Here is a 23,453-nt window from a genome sequence, read left to right on the forward strand (position 1 = left end):
ATGGACGAGACTGCCCTTGATTGCCATGGTCAGGGCACTAACCGAGTGCCACATTTACCCACAAAAATCTCCAACCATCGTCGTGCTGAGTCGGAGACCATAAGCCTGAGCCTCAACGACATAAACTCTATTAGCGACTTTAGAGTCCTCGACAATGATGATGATGATGACGAGTTGCTCTCCATGTTGGAAGATCTCGAGAATTTTGACTCTTCTTTTGAGGAACTTTCCCAATTGTTCAAGGGGGAGCCTTCGAAGCCGCCATCCATGGATGCTACAGCCACTCCTCCTCCTCCTCCTCCTCCTCCTCATCCTCATCCTCATTCGCAGGAGGTGAGTTTGGCCCTGAGTTGCGATGAGAGGCTGAAGTTGAGACGGAGGCACAAATATAGTCAGTCTTTGGATGGGTCTTTCTTACTTAACTCTGAGCTTCTTACATTAAGTACGGGAGGGCCATCGTCGACAGAGAAGAAGAAGGCCATCTCAGCGGAGAAGCTTGCTAACATTGCTCTTGTAGACCCCAAAAGAGCAAAGAGGTTTGGTTTATCTATTTGCTACCATGATACAGAAAAAATAGATGTCAAATCTTGATATTTGTTATATTATTTATATCTTCAATGTTTATTATCAGGTTGTATGATTGTTATATTAAACCTTTTTTTTTATGTAGGTCCATCATCATCTTTGTCTCTAATGATTACCTCTCACCTTTTTATGCTTATTATATTATCTCAATTTCTATTTGGATATTTTAATCTCTTTGTGAAGATATTTATTTCACTGACTTCAGCCTCTACGGCAGGATGTTGGCAAACAGGCAATCAGCTGCAAGATCAAAGGAAAGGAGAATGCAATACATGGTTGAGCTTGAGCGAAAAGTGCAAGCTCTACAAATAGAAGCCACCTTTCTTACCACTCAGATATCCTTGGCACAAGTATCCATATATTTATGTATAGTAGCTCTTATTGTAAGAAAGGGAAGGATAAAGCTAGAAAGCTAAATCTAACTAACTTGTTGGAAATATTGATATATTTCAAGAAAAAGAAAATTGTAGGTAAATGTTGCAAATAACTAGGTTTAAATGTGTTTACCTTTTTCTTGTTCATTGGCTTCAATTGGTAGAAGGACACCATTGAACTGATGGCTGAAAACAGTGCGTTGAAGCTAAAACTGCAATCCATCGAGCAACAAATTCACTTCCAAGATGGTAAGAATCTTACTATTCAAATATTCTACTATGCATGTTTTATTGCTAAATTATTCTCAATTATGCCATGGTCAAATATATTTCTATTGGTCTTTAAGCTTTTGCATATATGTATGTTTGTCATCTATGTACTGTTCATTTTGTGATCTAGAGAGTAATTGGAATAATCTGCTATTAGTATATCGCCATACATGATTATAATATTAATCAAGCCTTACATTGCTTAATAGGCATATAAATCTGATTTCAGATGTTATACCTTTGTTGTTTTTGCAGCTCTAAATGATTCTCCAGAAGAGGAAATCGAGCGGCTAAGGATCACAACAGGCCAGATGTCATCGAACTTTGGAGCTATGACAAATCATGAAGAACCCCCATTTCAAGAAATGCAACATTTATATTACCATAACCAAGCTTTGCAACCACTCAATTCAGAGCAAGAACTCCAAATCCTTCCACAGCATCTATTCATGCTGCAAGACCATCAATCTCAACTTCAAAAGCTAGTGTACATGCAGCATGAACATCAAGAACCTATAGACCAGAGAATGAAGGGACCAATGACTTGGCAGAGTAAAAGCGATGAGGGAAGATGATCACGTGTCAACAATGGCTCTTACAGGGACAAGTGGGAAGAGAAAGACGATTGTAGCAGCCCCAAGTCAACAATATGTTACCATTACTTATATTCTTTTTATCAACTTATTTTAGACTGCTAAATGCTTATCACAGATTGAGTTTATTCGCCTTAATAATTTGCGGACTGCTTTTCTATTCATCTATGGTCTATGTTCCTATTTAATGTGTTGTTTGCTTGTGACATACTTATGATTTATGAACTTAAATACTTTCCATGAGTAATGAACTAGATTTTGGGTTCCTTGTGAAGCTCTTGTTAATACAATTGATGAAAAGAGAAGAGAGTACTAACACAATGGTGATATATATTTATATATATACATTACATCACCACACAAAATGATAAAAAAATTTAAAAGAGATAGGTTTAGAAAAATAATGAAAAGAATAACATATATTAGTGTATAATGTGGACGAAATAGAAGTGTCTAACTTCATTGTTATGATATAATCACAGGTTAGGGTCCTTTGAAATAGACTAGAGATTGGCCAAGGAAAGAAGATGGGAGACTTGGCCAAGGGAACCCGAGCCTAGCTGGTGGGATTAGATCTAGTCGATTAAGGCTTTCGAGTCTTTTGGTGAGAATTTTAATTTGCCACTTGACTAGAGGATATGGTTAGGTCTTATTGATAGATGTCTATAGAGAGGGTTTGAGGATTTGGCTAGGAAATAAGTAAGTTTGTGGGGGGTGAGGCTAGAGATTTGGCTCATTTGGGCCTTTAGGTGTGGAGTCTAATGCTAAAATTTAGTATGGAAATATGCTTGTGTCCTGGCTAGAGTGTTATGGCCCGATCTCAGCTACCTGATCAAGCTATCCTCACAATCAGAAAAATATATTCGTCAGATATTTTCTTGTAGATAGACAATTATGAAACTAGATGGGTTTGTTCCATATCTTTCTAATCTACGTTTTTCATATTTATGACCTTCTTAGATTCAGACTATAGCTAGGGCAAAAATAGGCATAGTTATGGTGGAGGTGTTGATGACGGGTGGTAGTGATGTTGGTGGAGATGGAGTGGACGCAGTTTATAAGTAGTGTTTGCATGAAGTGCTGTTGGGTGAAGGAAGAGGGGAAAGAATGTGGTTAGTATCCCAAGAAGGAGAGAGGGTCTAACAACCGAAGGAGGTTAGGGGTAACCGGTGTCAAGGTGGCACACGGGTAGGATTTGAGTGAGGAGGGAGAAGTTTTAAAATAAGGGGAAGAAGATAGGTTAACTCAATGTTTATTCCATAAAAATTCTAATGAGGCTGCCTTTCACATATTGAGAAGCTAGCCTATCCACCATACAATTGAAGAAACTAGACCTAATATAAGCTTTCTCACCAAGTGCGTTCGAATGGCCTCACGAGGCGTTTGAATGGCCAAAACAGTTTCTCTATATCTGCAACTACGATGCAGGCGTTCGAACTCCCTTTTCTTGCGTTCAAATGGCCAAAATAATATCTCTATATGTGCGAATGTGATGCAGGCATTCGAACAGCATATTCAAACGCTCTTTCCTTGTGTTCGAAAACACCAGCCAGAAAACCTTATTTAGCAAAAAACTAAGAAATTGAAACATAAAATGGATTCACAGGTCATTTCTATGTACAAGATAACTCAGTTTGGTCTGAATCATATCACTCCACCATGCTTCCGCTCACTTTATCCTCAAAGTGCAAATCTAGGGAAGCAGTCCATCAATGTCGCCTCGAGTTCCCATGTGGCTCGATCATGTGTTTGACCTACCCAACTCACCAGCATCTCTATGACTAATCATCCATCATGCCTAACCCTTCTTCTTGCTAAGACCTTCTTCTGTGTGAACTCGATCTCCTCAACCTCAGGCTCGGATAATTTTAGCACTACCGGCTCCACTGGTCCAACTTGGGCTCTCAAGCTAGACACGTGGAAGACTGTGTGAACTCGTGATATCTCGGGCAAGTCCAGGAGCCCATAAGCCATTGCACCCACCTTCTCTTGGATCTAAAATGGGCCAAAGAAATGATGCACTAGCTTTTGGTTTGGGATAGGACGCACCAAAATTTGTTGGTACGGTTTGAGCTAAACATAAACCCAATCACCCACTTCATATCTTCGATCTTGATGCTTGTAGTCATAAATTTGTTTCATTCAGTTTTGAGCTGTTGCTAGAAGAAGCTTGAGCCGTTTGAGAACCTCATTTCATTCCGATAGCACCAAGTCCACTTAGGAGCTATTCAGCAGACTCACTCGATCATAGGACTGCAATGTGGGTGGTGCGCATCAATAAACCGCCTAAAATGGCATCATCCCAATGGTGGTGTGGTGAGCCGTGTTATAAGACCACTCAGCCTATGGTAAATGAGCTAGCCACCTCTTAGGTTGCTCCTTGGCAAAGCATCTCAAATATTGCTTAATGTAGTGATTAACGACCTCAAATTGCTCATTGGTTTGAGGATGATACGCCGAGCTCATCTTGAATTTTGTTTCTTATTGCTTGAAGTATTCTTACCAAAAGTGACTCATGAAGACCGGATCACGATCTGAAATAATTGATCTTGGTATTCTATACAAAAATTTCAGCAACTTTCTTGGCAGTGTATATTTGTGATAGGGCTAAAAAGTGTGCATTCTTCGACAACTGATCAACCACAACCATGATAATGGAGTGTCCTTTGACCTGAGGTAGTCCTTCAATGAAGTCCATCGCCACATCCTTCCAGATCTGATTTTGAATGGGCAATGGTTGCAACAGCTCTACGGGTTTGATTGAGTTCACCTTGGCATGTTGACACACTTCACAAGCTAGGACATAAGTTTGCACCTCCTTTTTAACCCCAACCCAAATGCAATTTTGGGTTAGCCTCTTATAGGTCATGAATGTCCCTTCATAGCCACCATAGGTGTGTCATGGAAGTGATGGATTAAGGAGACTCGCAACTCGGGCTTGGCCGGTACGCACATTCGACCTCGGTCTAGGACAAGCCCATCCTTCAACTCCAGTACAAGAAAACTTGCTGGTTCCTTCTCCATCTTGATCATGAGCTCCACCATCTCTGGATCTTCTAGATAGGTTGTTGTGATCTCTGAAAGAAAGGGGGAAATCGGAATCAAAATCGAAGCCAATTCAACCGAATTAGGTTGCCACGATAATGCATCGGCGATCCAATTTTTGGTTCCTTTCTTATACACCAACTCATAGTCGTACCCCAATAATTTTGTCACCCATCTTTGTTGTGCTAGTGTGTGTATTCGCTAACTAAGGAAGTAGGGTAGGCTCTTTTGGCCCATGCACCCAACAAATCGCCACTCGATCAAATACAGCCTCCATTTCGTGACAGCATGGATGATGGCGAGCATGTCTCGCTCATAGGTGGACATCAACTGGGTTTTATCCAATAAGCCTTGCTCATTTAAGCAATAAGCCTCACTTCTTGCATGAGAACAGCACCAATTACAACACACGATGCATCGCTCTCCATCACAAAAGGTTTGGTGAAGTCGGGTAGCGCTAAAATCGATGCCATTGTCATCGCTGACTTGAGCTCCTCAAAAGCCCTTGTCGCTGATTTAGACCATTTGAATTCTCCCATCTTCAGTAGTGATGTCAAAGGAGCATCAATCTTGCCATAATTTGACACAAAGTGGCAGTAGTAGCCTATCAAGCCGATAAATCCTCTGAATTACCTCAGCATCTTTAGTATTGGCCATTGCACCGTGCTTCGCACTTTTGATGGGTCGGCCTCCACTCCCTTGGCTGAAATAATGTGACCAGGGTACTCTACTATTGTTTGGATCCATAAGCATTTATATTCCATGACCTTCAGCCCATTGTCCTTCAAATTCTGTAGCACTTCATGAAGGTGTACGAGATGCTCCGACTATGATCTGCTGTATACAAGAATATCGTCGAAGAAAACTAGCACATACCGCCTCAATAATGTCTAAAGACATCATTCATCAAGCTTTAGAAAGTGGCAGGGGTATTGGCGAGTCTGAATGGCATGACTCTGAATTCATAATGCCCATCACGTGTGCGGAAGGCGGTCTTATGCTTATCCTTGGGTCTAACTCGTATTTGATGATAGCCGGCTCGCAAATCTAATTTGCTGAAGTATGAGGCCCCCGTAAATTCATCCAAAAGCTCCTCAATAACTGGGATATGGTACCTATCCTTCACGGGTTATGGCATTGAGAGCTCGATATTCCAAGCAAAACTGCCACGTCCCATCTTTCTTCCTCACTAGCAATACCGATGATGAGTAAGAACTTGAACTTGGTTGGATGATTCCACTATCCAACATCTCATTCACCAACCTTGTAACATCTTCTTTTTTAATAAAAGGGTATCTATAAGGCCGCAAATTTGCTGGCTCAGCCCTTGGAGTGAACTTAATCTGGTGATCTTGCGGGCAGGCCAGCGACATGCCGCATGGCTCACCAAACAACTCACTGAACTCCTTCAGTAGTTGGGTCAGGTCAGTGGGCATTTCTTCCATCTTGTTGTGGTTCATTTGGCTCTAAATCATTTGCATCAAGAGCCCATGGCAGTCACCCTTTGGCAGCCCCCACTATTGACTGAAGTTGTGCTCCAACCCATGGCCATATTTCGTCGAACCGCACCCACTTGCCACTCCACTTGAAGTCCATCTACATCTTCGAGAAGTCAAAGGTCACCAGACCCAAACTTTGCAACCATTAGGTCCCCAACACAATCTCTGCCCCTCATAAGGCCAAGGGGTGAAGATCCAAAGTAAAGAAATTGCCTTGAATCTTCAAAATAATCCTTCGGCATATGCCATTTGCATGGAGCGTTGTATCGTCTCCAAGTGCTACATCAAACATAAATGTTGCTTCTATAGCCATGCCTATCCTCTTCACCACATGCTTGTCCATGATGTTATGGGAGCTCCCGCTCCTAGTGTCGATGAGGATCCGTACGGTCTGGTTCTTCACAGTGTTGTCAACCAACCCTAAGTGTCCTTGGCGCATTAGTGCCAATGTAGGCATGCATGGAGATCTCGACATGGATCTCCTCATTGATCTCCAAAGGCTCTTGGTCTTCAATAAGGTCCTCTGGTTCATCCTCCATTGTTTCATTTTCCTCCATATCCTCTGCTTCAACTAGTACCATCACTATGGCCAACCGAGCCGGGCCAGGTGGCCGGTGCGAGCCCCTCCCCGCCATCGCAGCCACAACTACAACAATTGTGTCGCCTCTCTCTCTCTTTCTCAAACTCTATTACTCTCTCTCGTTCTTCTTCTCTCTTAAACTCCTCTTTCTCAATATGCTGATGTCGACCACTTCAGACTGCCGCCGTCACTTCCACTACCGTGTTATCGATGCTAGTGAGCTTCCTCCTTCCTCTCTCTTTATGTATCTCTCTATTTCTCTCCCTCTCTCTCCATCCCTACTACCATCGCCTCCAACCACCCGATCCGCCACCAGGAAGGTGTGTCAAATATTTTTTTAAGTTTCCCTTCTATATCCCGAGAAAGATATATTAGAAAGTTCTAATTAGGATCAATAAGAGCCAACTTAACAAAATCGTCAGAATGAGAACTAGAGAGTTTGAACGGTTTGAGTTCCTATCAATCACATTCCAAAAATCCTATTCGAATGGGCATCCAACGTTCGAAGCTTTCAAGTCATCCATTCAAATGCCTTTTCCACGTTAGATATAGTGAGCTCTCAGCAAAATCTTGTATGAATGCCTTTCCCACATTGGATACAGTAAATTATTTAATTCTATTACCCAAAACTCAACCATATTCTATCACTATCTAAATTTGATTTTCTTCTTATCAACTAAATGTTTCTCGTAAACTAATAGTTAATTTTCTTGATCTTCTTACATGGCTATGTAAGTTTCATCAAGTCTATTTGGTTATGCAGCTTCAAACAAGATAAAATTTATCACTAGATGGTTGCATAAATGGTGGGTTGATCACTGTGATTTTTAAGAAAGAGCTGCTTAAAATCTCATATATCTGCAATATCGTTAGTCGAGTTCTCCTCGAGGAATTGCCCGCTTGATGATTCTTGAGTATGATAGATCTATCTCTAGTGTAGCTCTTAACTCCAAGCGTCCAAGGAACTAGATGCAGATCTTTCTACTCTCCTACTTTGGAAGAATCTTCGCACATTTCTTGACTATCTTCTAAGGTCCATAATCAGGTAAAATCTAACATATATACTTTAGGTCGAGATAAAAAGAGAAAAGAAACGTTGATAGTATATGCCAAGCTGATGATGATTAGAATGTCGCATAGGGATCAACATCAATCCATGCAAGAAGCTATCTCTATTGAACAACATCTCCATTCATCCTACCAAATCACATTCAGGCTTGCATCGTTGTAAAATCTAGAGAAATTGATTAACAATATTTTGCGTTTTATTTTTATTATCATTGATATCTTACCTTATTCGTATTTATTATTTAGACTCATGCTTTTAGGTTTAGTATTCTCTCTCCCTCTCTCTCTCTCTCTAGCTACCCCAATTGACTACACCCATCACAGCCAGGGTGTTGTGATTCTTGATTTAGATACTAATTGGACATGATCAAACCACTTCAAATTATATTATTTTTTGTCTTCGTTTTTAAAATATAAGATGATTTCTGGCGGATGTGTTCGAATTCAACTAGAAGGCATTCAAATGCGATGTTCGAATGCCTGATTCATGTTCGCATATAGAGTCTTATTTTTGGGCATTCGAACATCTTAACAATGTTCACATATGTAGAGCATAGCTTTTGGCCGTTCGAACACGATCAATGTGCGTTCGAACGCCTGATTCGTGTTCGCATATCCAGAGCGTTGCTTTTAACCGTTCAAATGCAATCATGGGGCGTTACAATGCACGCCAAATAAGTGATTTTGTATTATGATTTGTTTAGAGTTTTTCGATGATTGGCTAGCCTCCAAATATGTGAAAAAGTAGCCATCTTTTGATTATTGAATATTGAACTTTGTTTTGTATCTAGGCTTGAGCCAACTTCTCCCTCCTCCTTCCTCCCCCTTAGTATCAAACCCGTGCTTTCATCTACTACTAAGGTTAATCCCCCGTTGCTTCTCCCTCCTCACTCCAGTGACTAGCCATACCTAAAAGCTTCCTCCCATCTCATCTTGTTCAAGATTCTAATCCATCCACCATAGCCATTATCATCTTTCAAAATCCTAACCACATCATCCATGTCCATCCCCCCATCCCCTGACCTTTGGTCACTATTTCCTTAATGGATTTTGATTTAACTAGCCCAATTGATGAGATTCAGATTGCATTGGATTTCTAACTTCTAGAGGAACAACATATCCGAATTTCAGATCACTCCAACTATTTGATCGATCCCTATTGTCTTTGAAAGTTTCATATTGATTTCTATCTAGATTAGCAAATTGGATAGACAACCATCTTCCTCGAGGGCGACCGTAACACGGAGAAGCTTCCAGTTGGGGGCAAAGGCGTCAGCACCACTATCGTCAGCCCTTCCACTTCCTCTTTCTCTCTCTCTAACTATCCCTAATGACTACCCGTCACAGTTAGGAAATGACACCAACTCCTTGCCACCCTCTCTTGGTGAGCTCCCCCATTTCCTTTCTCTTCTCGCTCTCTTTCTTGCTCTGCTAAGTTGGAGAGTCAAGCCCTGATGAGAGGCCGATCGATGACTGGGCAATAGCAGTCAAATCTATCGTCCATGATCCTGCTCACCCTCCTCCCTTCTCTATCCTCTCTCCTTCTCCCTATTGTCTATCTTATTCTTCCTAATTCCTACTCTTTCCTTCTCCTCCCAGCCGCTGCTCCATTGCACCCTCGCATAGCTAATTTGGTGTAGCATCACCATGCCAGTGGTAGTGCAATCGCTGAAGCCACTGAAGGAGTCATTGTAGATACATCTATGAGGGTTGTCAGATTCCATCCGATCAATCTCTAGATTGATTTGATTAGAGAAAGAGAGAGGTATGGTAAGAGGGCAATCAGTTAGTCATCATAGCTAGTTGTTGGATGTATGGGTATAAATGAGCCGAGCCTAAGCAAGCTGGCTACAAGCTTAGGCTCGGCTCAAAATTAAGTCAAGCCTATTAGGTTACTTAGCTCAACTTGAGTCGAGCTCAAAACCTGAATTGAGCCTATTATCGCACCCTATTCAAGCCGAGTCGGACCGAGATCGAGCCAAGCAAAAAACTATTTAAGCTAAAATAAGCTTAAATAGTTAAATTAAATAAAACTTTACTAAAATTTAAATTTTAGAAATTTAACTTGTAAATAGAACAAGCGAACCAAATTGACTAAAATTTAACTTGTAAAATTTAAAATTTAATATAGCGCTATTCAAAACTTTTTTTTAACATACCCCCCTAAACTTTTATTTTTAGTACATAATAATCCCCTACTGAAAAAGGGTCAAATGAGATATTTCTGATAGTTTAGAGGGTCATTATGACTACAAGATAGTCTAATAAATCATGTGATAGTTCATACGGTGAAAAGGGGAATTATCCTACTTGTCACTTAGCCAAATATTACAATAAAAGTTAGTGGCATGCCAAAATTATAATTAAATTTATTTGGAACTTGCAAAATGTTACTGTCAGGAAATCTTTAACACTAAAAAGATGCTTGATCATGTAACTGAAAAAAAAGGAAGTATAATAAGTTATGGATTGTTTAGCTAACAAGAGATGACTAGTATTAGTGACATCACTATTCTTATTAAAGTTCAATAGATAGGAACTTTTACGGATGAAGCATACAAAGTGTATGAACCTGCAATAATACTAACATTTTATTTTATAGTCAACCATTACCGGTCAACACAGTTCATAATAAATAAGCATTCTTATGGTAGGCTGCCTAATGTTAAGCAAAATGGATGACAGCATCTGGTTAAGGTCTAAAGCATGAAATTTGTCCACAAATTGAAGATCTACCAAGCAAGTAAAATATAATCATAAGCTCTTAATGAAAAGCTTAACTGTTTTAGAAATATCTCAAAAATTTAAATAAGTGTGCCAGATGACTTTGCTATAAAACATACATTTCATGTGTTCACTAGCACATAAAATAAGATATTTTAGTAATATCTAATGAAAATAAAATCTGAGACAATGAATCACTTATCACTAGCTGCTTTACACAACCAAACAAAATGATCATAGCAAAATCGCCTCAGTTACATGGGAAGGTTGCTGTTGTCAGCAGTGCATTTGAAACTAGTCTTAAGTTTGCTAGCATAGGTACAGTTTGCAAGCTATCTGGAGATACCGCATGCTGCAGTTATCGCCCATGGACTTGGAACATGTTGATGGTTAAAAGAAGATGTAACAGATAAAGGTATAAATATTTGTTTACATCCAAATGGAAGTAGAATGGAAGCCCCAGAGTCTCAGTTGAAGATGCGCACAATTTAACTCCAATATCTCCATCATCTGAGTTAGTATGAATTTTGCAATGGTTTATTGAACATCAGGACTAAAATAAATCATTAGCTAAATAATGATCTAAATAAATGATTATCTACGTACAATAAATTTGCAAATCAATGAGAACATTAAGATGTAAATAATAATATTAATTAATGCTTAAATAAACCTCTTGCTAATGGAGGATGACTGGATAAGGTTTGTCGTGGAGGAGGCTTGAGGATCCTGAGGAGGAGGCCAACAAAGGAGCTTGATTGGAGGAGAGATGGAAGACAAGGAGGTGAAGGATGACGAGGAGGATGAGGAAACGGCTCGAGGAGAAGAAGGATGAGGGCCTGTCGAGGAAGGAGGAGGATGATGAGGGCCAATGATAGAGAAGGAAAAGGAGGCGAGCTGATGGCTTAGAAGAAAAGGGATCAGAGAGAGAGAGAGAGCTGAGCGGCGGAGTGTTAGGAGTTGGGAGTTTAGGGTTAGGGTTTGAGAGAGAATTCTTTATATGCCAAGCCTATTGAGCGAAGCTTGAGTGAGTTAGTTTCGGCTCAAGCTCGGCTAGAAATTTAAATCGAGCCTTAATTGAGCTTAGGCTCGGCTCAGCTCAAGTGGAACTGAGTTGAGCCTAAGCTTCAGCCGAGCCGCTCATTTATTTTGACACCCCTAGTTGCGGGTGCATGACACCCCACAAAAACCCAAGTGAACAAGGCCATTAGGGCTCTATTCTCACCACCATCGCCTTTTTGCTCGCCCTTTTTGTGCTTTTACTTAGGAGTGAGGGCACTTTGATCATTTTACACCTACGGTATACTTAGTTAACGTATATGGTAACCTTCCGTTAAAAAAATAACGTTACTCTTAACAAAAATAGACCTCTCTCTTTACGTTTTCCACATTAATTTGCAAGAAATCTACTGCAAGGGAGTTTTAGTGAAAAAGGAAAGAGTATGATCCGTCAAAAAGAAAATTCATTCAAAAATTCAAGATGTTCTGCAATTTTATCTGGAACTTGTCCCTTCTATCATTTAGGTTATAAAAGGTCATTTCTATCTTCTTTCTCTCCCTCGAAGTCTACATATAGTACATAAAACTCTTTGCATCTTATCCTGGTCGTTGAGAAGAAAATGGAAGGATGCAAGAGTCACTCTTCTCAATTCCTGCTTCCTCGTGGATTACAACCTTGGTTAGGTTAACAAATCTTCTTTTCTCATGTATTTACCACAGTTTTTAATATGACATATTTTATTCTAAGCCATTTTGTTTTTCTTTCTTCCATATATGTCAAGAGTATTTATCAAAAAATTTCTTCATATACTACGTTATTTTGTTAGCTTCCTATGATTATTTATTTACGTGGGTTGGCAACTCAACATGGTCTCTTAGGTTTCTGGTCAATCCTAATTGTTTTTATTAAGAGGTACCTTACGCAGAAAATAAATAAAAAAGAGAGAGATCCTAAGTTCGCTGAAAAGAGCTTGTCAGATTTAGTCTGTTTTAAGTGTTTTAACAATAAAAGTGTGTGATTGCTTACATCTTGATTGGCCATCTAGATCATATAAATTTAGTTTAGCATCCACACCTTCACATTTGTTTTTCTGGTGCAAGAAACACATTTATGAATGAGGAATAGATTATAGATGTTCATATTGAAAAGGAAAATTATGGTTTTCTCTTGGATAGCTTTGAAACACTGAAGGTCGATGGACAGACATTGAACTTCTTATCAAGGAGAAGGCAAAGGAACTAACTAGTGGAATTTCTACCAGCTGCCTTATAATATTTAGTTTCTTTTCTATAGTACTTCAAATATAAGGTAAGGTAATAACAAAGGTGTCTCTCTATACTTTAAAGTTTTCTTGAACTTTCCTACGATTGAGGATGCCCATGGGCTAATTTATGCTTGGATCATATTCTCCTGGAGTCTAGAATCTACACTTGTTATCTATCTCAATGTGAGTTATCATCATAAAGAAATAGGCAACAAAGTATTAAGATATATATATATATATATATATATATATATATATATATATATATATATATATATATATATATATATATATATTGTTTTTGCCCAATAGGTAGGGAAGTTTTGTCATAGTAATATATCAAACTAGTCTTCTTGAGTCAGCATAACTTAGATTATTTTAACCTGATAGTTATCATCTCTTCTGATTCCTAACATATCCGATGGAATTTTTTTTTTATATATCCGATGGAAGTTACCATAATTGTTAGTATGTACTAATGTACGAGAAGATACATGAATCTTATTTAATGAGTAGAATTAATCAAATATGACGAGACTGGCCATGATTTTTTTTACAGCTCACTGTGGTATGAGAAACCGAAACATTGATGTGCAATAGTCCAACATGGTCACTGACAAATTATTCTCATTTTTGTCTTTCTTCAAATCCTTCAGCATTCCTTCTCTTTATAATGACAACCTTTCTTCACATCTCCCGGCTATTAGTCATGGACGAAACTGGCCATGATTGCCATGGTCATGGCATTAACCAAATGCCAGATTTACCCACAAAAATCTCTGGTAGCCATTGTGCCCAATCAGAGATCATAAGCCCGATCCCTAATGGCATAAACTCCATTAGTAACCTCGGAATCCTTGACAATGACGATGAAGAGTTGCTCTCCATGTTAGAGAATCTCGAGAATTTCAACTCTTCTTTTGAGGAACTTTCTCAATTGTTGGAAGGGAAGCCTTCGGAGCCACCATCCATGGAGGCTGCAGATCCTCCTCCTCCTCCTCCTCCTCCTCCTCCTCCTACTCCTCCTTCTGATTCGCAAAATGAAAGTTTGACCCTGAGATGCGATGAGAGGTTGAAGTTGAGGCAGAGGCACAAACATAGTCAATCTATGGATGAGTCTTCCTCGTTTAACTCTGAGCATTTTACATTAAGTATGAGAGGGCCACCGTCGATGGAGAAGAGGAAGGCCAAGTCAATGGAAAAGCTTGTTAACATTGCTCTTGTAGACCCCAAAAGAGCAAAGAGGTTTGGTTAATCAATTTACAAATTCTCCATGTTTAATATCGAGCTATATGATCTAACATTATTTCTTGTGTAATTAACTAAAGCTAATAGCATTTTTCTTGTAGATCCATCATCATCATCTTTGTCTCCCTTGATTACTTTTCACCTTTATGTTTCTGATTATATTATTTAAATTTTTGTTTAGATGTTTTATTATGCTTGTGAGGATATTTTTTTCATTAACCTTCAGCCTCTACAAACAGGATATGGGCAAATAGGCAGTCAGCTATAAGATCAAAGGAAAGAAAAATGCAATACACAGTTGAGCTTGAGCGAAATGTGCAAGCTCTGCAAACAGAAGCCAATATTTTGACCACTCAGATATCTTTGTTACGGGTATATATATTTATGTACAATAACTCTTATTATAAGAAAAGGAAGAATAAAGCCAACAAACTAAATCAACTAATTTGTGGGAAATATTGATATATTCTGAGTAAAAGAAATTGTAGGTAAATGATGCAAATAAGTGGGTTTTAATTTGTTTTCCTTTCCTGTTCATTGGCTTGCCTTGATAGAGGGACATTGTTGGATTGTCGGCTGAAAACACTAAGCTGAAGCTGCAACTACAATCCGTCGAGCAACAAATTCACTTCCAAGATGGTAAAATTCTAATTTTCAAATATGCTACTCTGCTTATTGTATTGCTAAATTATTCTCAATTATGCCATGATTAAATATATTTCTATTGGTCTTTAAAGCTTTTGCATATATATATATATTTTGTAATCTACTATTACTATATCATCATGCATGATTATGATATTGATCAAGCCTTGTATTACTTGACAGACATATCTAATTTCAAGTTGTTATACCTATGTTATTCTTGCAGCTCTAAACAATACTCTTGTAGAGGAAATCAAGCGACTAAGGATCGCAATGGGCCACATGTCATCAAATTTTAGAGCTATGACAAACCTTGGAGAACTCTCAGTTCAAGAGCTACAACAATTATATTACCATACCCAAGCTTTGCAACCACTCTTTTCAAAGCAAGAAACCCAGATCCTTCCACAGCATCAACTCACACTGCAGGAGCATCAAGCTCAGCTTCAAAAAATAGTGTACATGCAGCAAGATCATCAAGCGCCTACAGACCTAAAAATGAAGGGACCAATGACTTAGCAAAGTAAGAGTGGTGAAGGGAGTTGATCTGGTAACATTAATGACTCTTACATGGACTGGTGGGAAGAGGATGAGGAGAGCAGCAGCCCTGAGTCAACAATATGTTACCATTACCAGCATTTGGTTTGTTTTTCCATCAACTTAGTTCAGACTGCTCAATGCTTCTCGCAAATTGAGTTTGTTGGCCTTAATAATTTGTGGACTGCTTTTCTATTCACCTCTAGTCTATGTTTCCATTTAATGTGTTGTTTGCCTTTAACATGCTTATGATTTATGAACCTAAACATTTTGCATGAGTAATGAACTAGATTTTTGGTTTCATGTGAAGTTCTTATTAATAGTTGATTTGGTGCAAAGAGAAGAGAATATGAACACAATGGTGATATATATATATATATATATATATATATATATATAATGATAAAAAAAATATAAAAGAGAGGTTTAGAAAAAGAATGAAATGAATCGCATATATGAGTGCATAATGTGGATAAAATAGAAGTGGTTAACTTTATTGTTATGATACAATCATAGATTATGGTCCTTTGAAATGGAGAGGTTGGTCAAGGAAAGAATAAGGGGGGCTCAACCTAGGGCACTCGAGTCTTGCCAGAAAGGTTTGATCTAACCGATTAAGGCTTTCGAGTGTTACATGCTCTTTTGTTGTGAATTTGGCTCTGCTACTTGACTAGAGGATAGAGCTAGGTCTTATTAATAGATTAGGGAGGACTCGAGGATAGGGTTAGGAAATAGGTCAAATGGGCAAAAGTCTTAGAGTTGATGCGTTGGCATGATTGTGTCAGGTGTGACTTGAGCTTGGGTCCTTAGGTGTGGAGTCTAAAGCTAAAATTTGGTATAGAAATGTGCTTAGGTCTAAGCTAGAGATGAGCTAAGGTTTAGATAATGGAACAATATGTAATAGTCAAAAGTCTTTGCTAGTCTGCAATAGCCAATGTAGCGAGACCTTGAGCCTGCTTGGGTTTTAGTTGCCCAAGATGTGAGGGAGGCACCTCCACGACAAAGCATCGCTGACCTAGATAGGGGAGGTCCAAGTTAGGATTTTAGGCTGTAGTGGAGCAAGGAAGAAGATTGCTAGGTGGTGGAGATGAGTCAACAAACTGGCAAGGCCGGTGGTGGCTTAGAGATAGTGGTTGTGCAGCCAACGATCAATGTCAACTGTAGAAGGAAAGCCTTACATGAAGTAGGGACGATTGGGGCAAAGAAGGTTGACGGGGGAGAAGCTAGAGACAAAACAGAAAAGGAAGAAGATAGGTTTAATAATCAAGCATAACCCAAACCGAGTTATTCTCTACATTTAATATTAGGCGCTAACCTGATTCAATATGACTCGCTTGTCTAGCCAACTCGGCTAGGACTCAATTAAACAAAACACCAATGTTTTAGATTAAACCAAATCTGAATTAACTCATTCGAAAAGCATATAATGTAAATTTGAAATGCAAAAAATAGATGAGACTCATTCGACCCAGTCGGCCTGCAAGCACGGGCTAACTCGCACTCAAACTTGGACTCAGATTTGGTCCAGATTGTAACACCTCCACAACTTCACCGTAAAAATAATGCTACTAAAAACCCAGACCCTATAGAATTAAACTATCATTATATATTTTCGAAGGTCCAGATTCATTGGCTATTGGCAATCCAAGGAAGAGCCCATCCGTTCAAATAGAACTCCACGCGAGCCCCATTCAAATTCGGTCTTGATTTGCCATGCCACCCATCCTAATTTATGTCCGAGTTGGTTTATTCTTTAAGAGTTTGTGTTTAATTTCTCTCGTAGTTTGAATAGCTCGATGGAAGACTATTTATATGGTGGCTTTCATTCAACAAGGCTTTCATCTAGTTGCCTGAAAATGCCCTATTTTGATCTCAGGTGTCTATTTCATCATTTTAAGATCTTAATCTTCTTGTATTTGTCTTCTTGTGGTGAAAGAAAAGGTGTATAAGGTCAACCAAAAGGTTGATGGTTCTATAGAACACATGCGGCAAAGGGATTTCAACAAAAAGATGTTTAGCCTGTAATTAAGCCAGCTACTATTCAGACGATACTTGTTATTGTAGTTCCTTTTAATTGGCCTCTTCGCCAGTTGGATATTTCAAATACATTCCTTCATGAAACTTTGGATTAAAAAGTTTTCATGGAGCTACCCATTGGTTTTAAATATGCAAATTTTCCCACCTATGTCTACAAATTACATAAAGCAATTTTATGAGCTTAAGCAAGCTTCAGGAGTATGGTTTCACTGAGTCTCATATTTACTACTCACTATTTACATATCATCAGCCTAATATACATATTTTTGCTCCCATATATGTCTTGGAATAGAAGTGACATGTTGTTCTTCAGGTGTTCATCTTTCACAAGCCAAATATATCACAGGAATGCTTCATCGAACTAAAATTGTGGCCCTTATCTTTTGGAGTTGAAGTTGTCGGCTTCATGGTGATCTGTTACAAAATGCCACAAAATATTGTCATATTGTCGGAGCTCTTTGATATTGCACTTTGACTCGCCCTAACATTGCCTATGTTGTCAATCAATTATGTCAATTTATGAATTCTCCAACAATGCTTAATTGACCTACTGCCAAACGAGTTCTATGATATCTCAGAGGCTCTATAGATCATGTTTTATTCTTTATTAAGGGATCACTTTATTTAAATGCCTTTGTGATTCAGACTAGGCAGGAAATGTGGATGAATGCCGATTGACTATAGGATATGACACTTTTATTGGCACATGTATAATATAGTGGAGCGCCAAGAAGCAAGCTGTTCTATATAGATCAATCACTGAATCTGAGTATAGATCCAATTGCATTAGCTATTGCTAAGTTGTATTGGCTTAGAATGCTTTTATGTGATAGTTTAGGAGCTCTAACCTTGCATTGAGCCATGTTTTCCATGCAAGACGTAAGCACATCGAAGTAATTTTCACATATCACATGGTTGTGACAGATGTAACAAAGCAAATGCATCAATATAAATATATAAAATGAACAGGACGTACGATAGGTATGTTTTCACTTGTATACTAATTTTCTCTCAGAGTCTATTTGAGCGTCCGGATAGGAGGGGAGAAGGATATGACAAGGATAAAGAAGAAGATGGTAGTCATGGAATAACATCTCCTCTTCATGGCATTCTTTTTTCTCATTTTCTATATATATATATATATATATATATCCTTGAGACAGTGGGCTGTATTCGAAGATTTGTAGGAATACAAGGGGAGGATCTTAGCAATAGGTGGGTGCTTTCTTTTTTCTATTTAGTGAATTTTAATATGTCATGTTTAGCCAGCGAGTTAACAAAGCTGAGAGCTTATTAAAACCTTAGCTCATTTAAGTCAAATATGAAATTATAACACCAAAAGATGAATATTTGTATTTCTATCGTATGATATAAATTGTTGGTCTTTAGCTAGGGGGTCTGTGTTACGTAACACTATCGCTTGCAAGTTATAACCATTATAAGATTTAGAATATATATGTATACCACAAGGCCACGAGCAATTTATATTCTTTTTTTCTTTTTTAAGAGAAGTCCGTAGATATATAAATAACCAAATTCAACAACATAACAAATGCCTCTCACTAAAATGAAAGAAATATAAAAAAAAGAGAGGAAAAAGGTACTGATGACTACATTGCCCACAGATTCAACTGTTCTTGCGCCTCCACTCTTCAAGAACGAAGCAGATAACGAAAATAGTCCCAATGGAAATCCCATACACGTAGCTCCATGGCTTAGCTTCTTCTGCTAGTGACAAGCCATAGAAGATATTGGCAATGGCCAAAACTATTGCACCTCTTCCAATGTAGTGGTGGTACCAATTCCAATACTTTCTTGCCTTTGCTTCCTTTTTTGGCCGAGCTAGAAGTGCTATGACCTGAAATATTAATGATCAAGTTAAGTGAATTAATTAGTTAGCCCCTCAGTTAAACAACTAGACAGTCACCAATTGCAACACACCTTAATTAATTAATGGAAAATTTATGCTCAAGAATGAACCCTTTTTCTTAATTTATTGATCGAGAAATAACTTTCTTTACAGAATAGTGTAAAAATCAGAATATTCTATAGTTTAATATTTTAGCTACTGCTGTATGATCTCTAAAATATCATAATTGTTACCGAAATTATTAAGCTTTTTTAAAAATATCATGTTGATAGTCAGTTCTAATTAATCATAGTTAAATTAAACTTTGAAATAAGAAAGACCACTTTTTTCTTCTATAAACACAAATGATTCAAAAGCTTTCTAATATTACTTAGGTATTATAGCACATGAAAAGAAGAAATATCATCTTTTGCAACAAAAAGAAAAAAAATCAGTGATAAAATTAAAAGATTTTAGTGACAATTATGATATTTTAAAAAATTTCAGAGTAAATCATATAAGAAGTCCTAAAGAAAAAAAGAAGTATAATAAATATAAAAAAAGAGTGTAAAATATAATAACTAATAGATGAACAACAATATATAAATATACCTGTAAGGATCCACACACCAAGATGGCTATGCCAATAACCTTGTGAGTGTCTGCATCCTCTTCGAGATTAAATCCAAGAACTATAGCAACTACGCCTAACAAGAAACCAATCCCTTGGATGGAGATATGGGAGTAGAACCAGAAGGGATCATATTGCTTAAAGAAGCGAGCCATGGCCACCCCAATTGGTAACAGAATTCCCCACCCAACTATGGCTATGATCCCATGTTTCCTTATTGGGCTAATCCCTGACCCATCAGTTAAGGTTTCTGGTGGTGTTGGTGGTGATCCTCCTTTCTTTCCATCGTCTTCTCCGTCGCCGTCTCCTCCTTCCCCTCCATTCTTCTCGCCGTCATCATCGTCACCATCACCTATATACAGAAAATAATAAAAGCTCCGTATATGCTCGTCTTCAAAACCTACTGTTTGTTTTTATATGAAAACCCTTCTAGTTATTTTTTTATAAAAAGACGTGGGAACTTAATGCGGACATTTTCTGACTAATTATATATATATATATATATATATATATATGTGTGTGTGTGTGTGTGTGAGTAAGAAGATCAGCAAAACTTTTTAGTTATTTGTGGCATTTTCTGACTAATTAAGGTAACTGTCACGTACGTGTATTTTATATGGCATGTAATTTGTATTTTGAAACTAAGAAAATGTCATCTTATATCTTAGTCTTGTCGGAATATATCAATTATTTTATCCTTACGTCGTGCAACAGACTTGTATTGCACTAAAATGCTAAAAAGTAATGCGATAGCACTCAAACAACGCTCTTTATCCTTATAGCACTACCAGGCATGCATGCCACTATGGTGTAAGAATAGTAGAATGAACAAATTTTAATTGAGGATAATGAAAATGTTAACTTGCTTTTTTCCTTTTAACTCTAAAAGCATAAGTTATTAGTTAATTGCCAACAGTAGATTTGCATAAACGGGCAAAGATTTTATATTTTTCAGACTCTATCGACTATTTAGAAGCGTAAGCTATTAGAAAACGGTAAATAACTGCTGCCTAAGAGACTTTATTACCATCGCCGCCTCCGCCACCTCCGCCGCCACCGCCGCCGCCACCAGTAGGATCGATGCTGCCTGACGAATACCCGCTATGCTGCGGCAAATACCCGGTCGACAACGGCAAACTGTTCCTCGGCCCAACGGCGTATACCACGTTCTTCAACGGCTGTCCGGTCAGCAGGAAGGCGAGGTACAGCCGCGTGTTCTGCAAGATGGTCAATGACTTGGCCACCACCAGGCTGCCTTGGTCCGGCGGGCACGCCTTGGAGCTCATCCCGCCGAGGTAGTACTGCTTCGCCATCGCCAGCCCGTCGGCCTGGACCCACCCGGCCATTGCGCTGCTCCCGACCATCGACCCTGTTGGCGAGAACCCGATCGAGACGTACGTTCCGGTGTCCGGAGCCGATAGCACGAAGCTCCATTCGTTGGCTCCTGTCTTGCCGTACTGAAATTAATGCATGGCCATTTACGTACGTACCATTAGCAAGCCATGCATCATAGTGTTAGTCTACGTGTATACATGTTATGAAGGTATATGTACGTACCCTTAGGATGAAGTCTCCTGTTTTCCATGCAGTGATGCAGCTGAGAGAAGAGGTGTTGAAGGGAATAAGATTGCCAACGGCGAGATTGGAGGAGCAAGAATCTGATTGAGATCTCACAAGGCAAGTGTAGGCAAGAAATGAGAGGAAAAGGATGGATCTCTTGATCATGTCCATCGTTAACTCCTATGGCATGAACCCTTGGTTTCGAATGGTGTAGGGGTCTTTAATTTGATGTACTTAAAGATGGAACATAGTTGATGGTGTGTTTGATGTTCCCTATGCTTGGAGAAACCATGGGGCCTATATATATATTGTCTATCAATAATGTATGTGCAATTAAAATATATAAAGTTGAGGCGGTGGGATCCCATCTCCATCAACTATTTATATATGACAGATAAGAATACCTCTTTGTTACAGCTCACGACTGATACCACCTTAGAGCTAAACTGTGGTCTAATGGCATTAGCCTTATTTTGAGGTCAACGAGATACTACTTCGAACAAGTAATCTTGGTATCGATCCCATAGGATTAGTTAGAAAGCTTATTAATTAGAGGTTTATGAAGCAAGGAATGGAGAGATTGCGTTCAATTTAGTGATACAGGAGTTAATTTATAGAAGCGAAGTTTCTTAACTTGCTTAGGTACATTACGTTTGAGTTAACTTAATTTAATGGATATGGAAGACTACGAAACATAAAGACTTAAAATAGCTAGATGTTAAACATAACACTTCATGAGATGGAGATGGCTATGATGTCATGTAATTAGACTTAGTTATTGTATTGTAGCTCCCATTCATATTTTCACTCTTAAACAGATCAGGTTAAGGTATGTAATCGAGAATATTGACAAATCCTATGAGAGAGCCTCTTTTAATTATTACTTTGATTGGTTAAGATGATCATTTGGCTGTCCAAAAAATCAAGCTTGTGGAGCTCTTTTGGTGATACACCTCGATTAAGCTCCACTCATATTTAAAATTAGACAAGGTTGACCAATTGGGGCATAGGTCAGCTCAATCAGCACAATTTTTTTTAGAAGCCCCACACTTGGCTGAGAATAGACCGACCAACGTGGTGACCAGGGAGGAGATCGACTAAGTAGGTAGAGACGCAACTGAGAGGAAGAGGGAGGCGAGATCACGAGGAGGAGAGAGAAGACCCGACGAAGGCGGAGATAGGTGAGGAGAGGTAAAGCACATTGAAGGCATCAGGTGGGAGGGATGGTGCTTTGGGTTCTAGATGATGGCAGCTTGACCTTATCGACTAAACCTCCACCACCCAAACACCCGTCTGCTTGAGAGAACTTGCAAGCTCGAACCACCAGCAAGGGGAAAGGGCAAAAGAAAAGGATAAGGATTAAGGGAAAGGGAAAGAGGGAAGAGGGAAAGGGGAAACCTTAAGGGGAGAAGAAACTTTTCCCCTCCCTTGGCACCTAGCTAGAGGAGGGGAGGAGAGGGAGCAACAATGGGAAATCACGACGGGTGGAAGATGGCAGCCAACCCTAGCAGAAGTAGGGCTAGCGCCAAGGGTAAAAAGGAGAATCCTCAATCAATTAGCTCCGCTTGATAACACTCAATTTATATTTTTTTATACAATTTGATTAGGGACATCTTCCTCTGGAGCAACTCTTTAGTCTCTGCTTCTTCGCAACTAACCATGTCTATAATAGACGATGACCTCCTACTCTCATAACTACTCTTAAAAGACAAGAAGGAAGAAGTCATAACCTTGGAGAAAGGTTGCACTATTCAAAATCGCAAACCTAATCTTTGCCTGGTAGGGAAGCTAGTCATGGACAGAAACTTCAACTGTTTTGGCATAAAGAATACTCTCACGAAGGCGTGGAACTTTGAAAAAGTGTTGAATTAATTCTTAAGGCCAGAAGGAACATTAATTTTCTTCTTGCTTTTGAGTTAGAAATAGATAAATAGAAAGTCTAGC

General features: G+C 38.8%; 3 protein-coding genes across 3 annotated transcripts; 2 read left to right on the forward strand and 1 right to left on the reverse strand.

Moving 5' to 3' along the window:
* On the forward strand, window positions 1-1,804 carry LOC140792203 (probable transcription factor PosF21). Its single transcript, XM_073143054.1, has 4 exons — window positions 1-536; window positions 803-935; window positions 1,124-1,208; window positions 1,485-1,804. The coding sequence occupies exons 1-4, from the start codon at window positions 1-3 to the stop codon at window positions 1,802-1,804; spliced, it is 1,074 nt and encodes a 357-aa protein (XP_072999155.1).
* Window positions 1,805-13,711: 11,907 nt separating this feature from the next.
* On the forward strand, window positions 13,712-15,414 carry LOC140792206 (probable transcription factor PosF21). Its single transcript, XM_073143061.1, has 4 exons — window positions 13,712-14,247; window positions 14,490-14,622; window positions 14,805-14,889; window positions 15,122-15,414. The coding sequence occupies exons 1-4, from the start codon at window positions 13,712-13,714 to the stop codon at window positions 15,412-15,414; spliced, it is 1,047 nt and encodes a 348-aa protein (XP_072999162.1).
* A 3,682-nt stretch (window positions 15,415-19,096) lies between these two features.
* Window positions 19,097-21,680, reverse strand: LOC140792207 (cytochrome b561 and DOMON domain-containing protein At3g07570-like). The gene is made up of 4 exons (XM_073143062.1): window positions 21,507-21,680; window positions 20,977-21,406; window positions 19,931-20,301; window positions 19,097-19,327 (listed from the first exon to the last, which is right to left on the reverse strand). The coding sequence occupies exons 1-4, from the start codon at window positions 21,678-21,680 to the stop codon at window positions 19,097-19,099; spliced, it is 1,206 nt and encodes a 401-aa protein (XP_072999163.1).
* Between the last annotated feature and the right edge of the window lie 1,773 nt (window positions 21,681-23,453).

This window comes from Typha latifolia, chromosome 7, assembly GCF_019914945.1.
Source record: "Typha latifolia isolate L0001 chromosome 7, TyphaL0001v2, whole genome shotgun sequence".
Taxonomy (NCBI): domain Eukaryota; kingdom Viridiplantae; phylum Streptophyta; class Magnoliopsida; order Poales; family Typhaceae; genus Typha; species Typha latifolia.

Bases quoted from the DNA above. Each gene is read 5' to 3' on its own strand.
- LOC140792203 (XM_073143054.1), top strand. From the start codon at position 1: ATGGACGAGACTGCCCTTGATTGCCATGGTCAGGGCACTAACCGAGTG. The intron at 537-802 runs GTTTGGTTTATC...CCTCTACGGCAG, and splicing joins GACCCCAAAAGAGCAAAGAG to GATGTTGGCAAACAGGCAAT. The intron at 1,209-1,484 runs GTAAGAATCTTA...TTGTTTTTGCAG, and splicing joins ACAAATTCACTTCCAAGATG to CTCTAAATGATTCTCCAGAA.
- LOC140792206 (XM_073143061.1), top strand. From the start codon at position 13,712: ATGGACGAAACTGGCCATGATTGCCATGGTCATGGCATTAACCAAATG. The intron at 14,623-14,804 runs GTATATATATTT...TTGCCTTGATAG, and splicing joins CTCAGATATCTTTGTTACGG to AGGGACATTGTTGGATTGTC. The intron at 14,890-15,121 runs GTAAAATTCTAA...TTATTCTTGCAG, and splicing joins ACAAATTCACTTCCAAGATG to CTCTAAACAATACTCTTGTA.
- LOC140792207 (XM_073143062.1), bottom strand. From the start codon at position 21,680: ATGGACATGATCAAGAGATCCATCCTTTTCCTCTCATTTCTTGCCTAC. The intron at 21,407-21,506 runs GTACGTACATAT...CATTAATTTCAG, and splicing joins CAGGAGACTTCATCCTAAGG to TACGGCAAGACAGGAGCCAA. The intron at 20,302-20,976 runs GTAATAAAGTCT...TTCTGTATATAG, and splicing joins AGGTGGCGGAGGCGGCGATG to GTGATGGTGACGATGATGAC.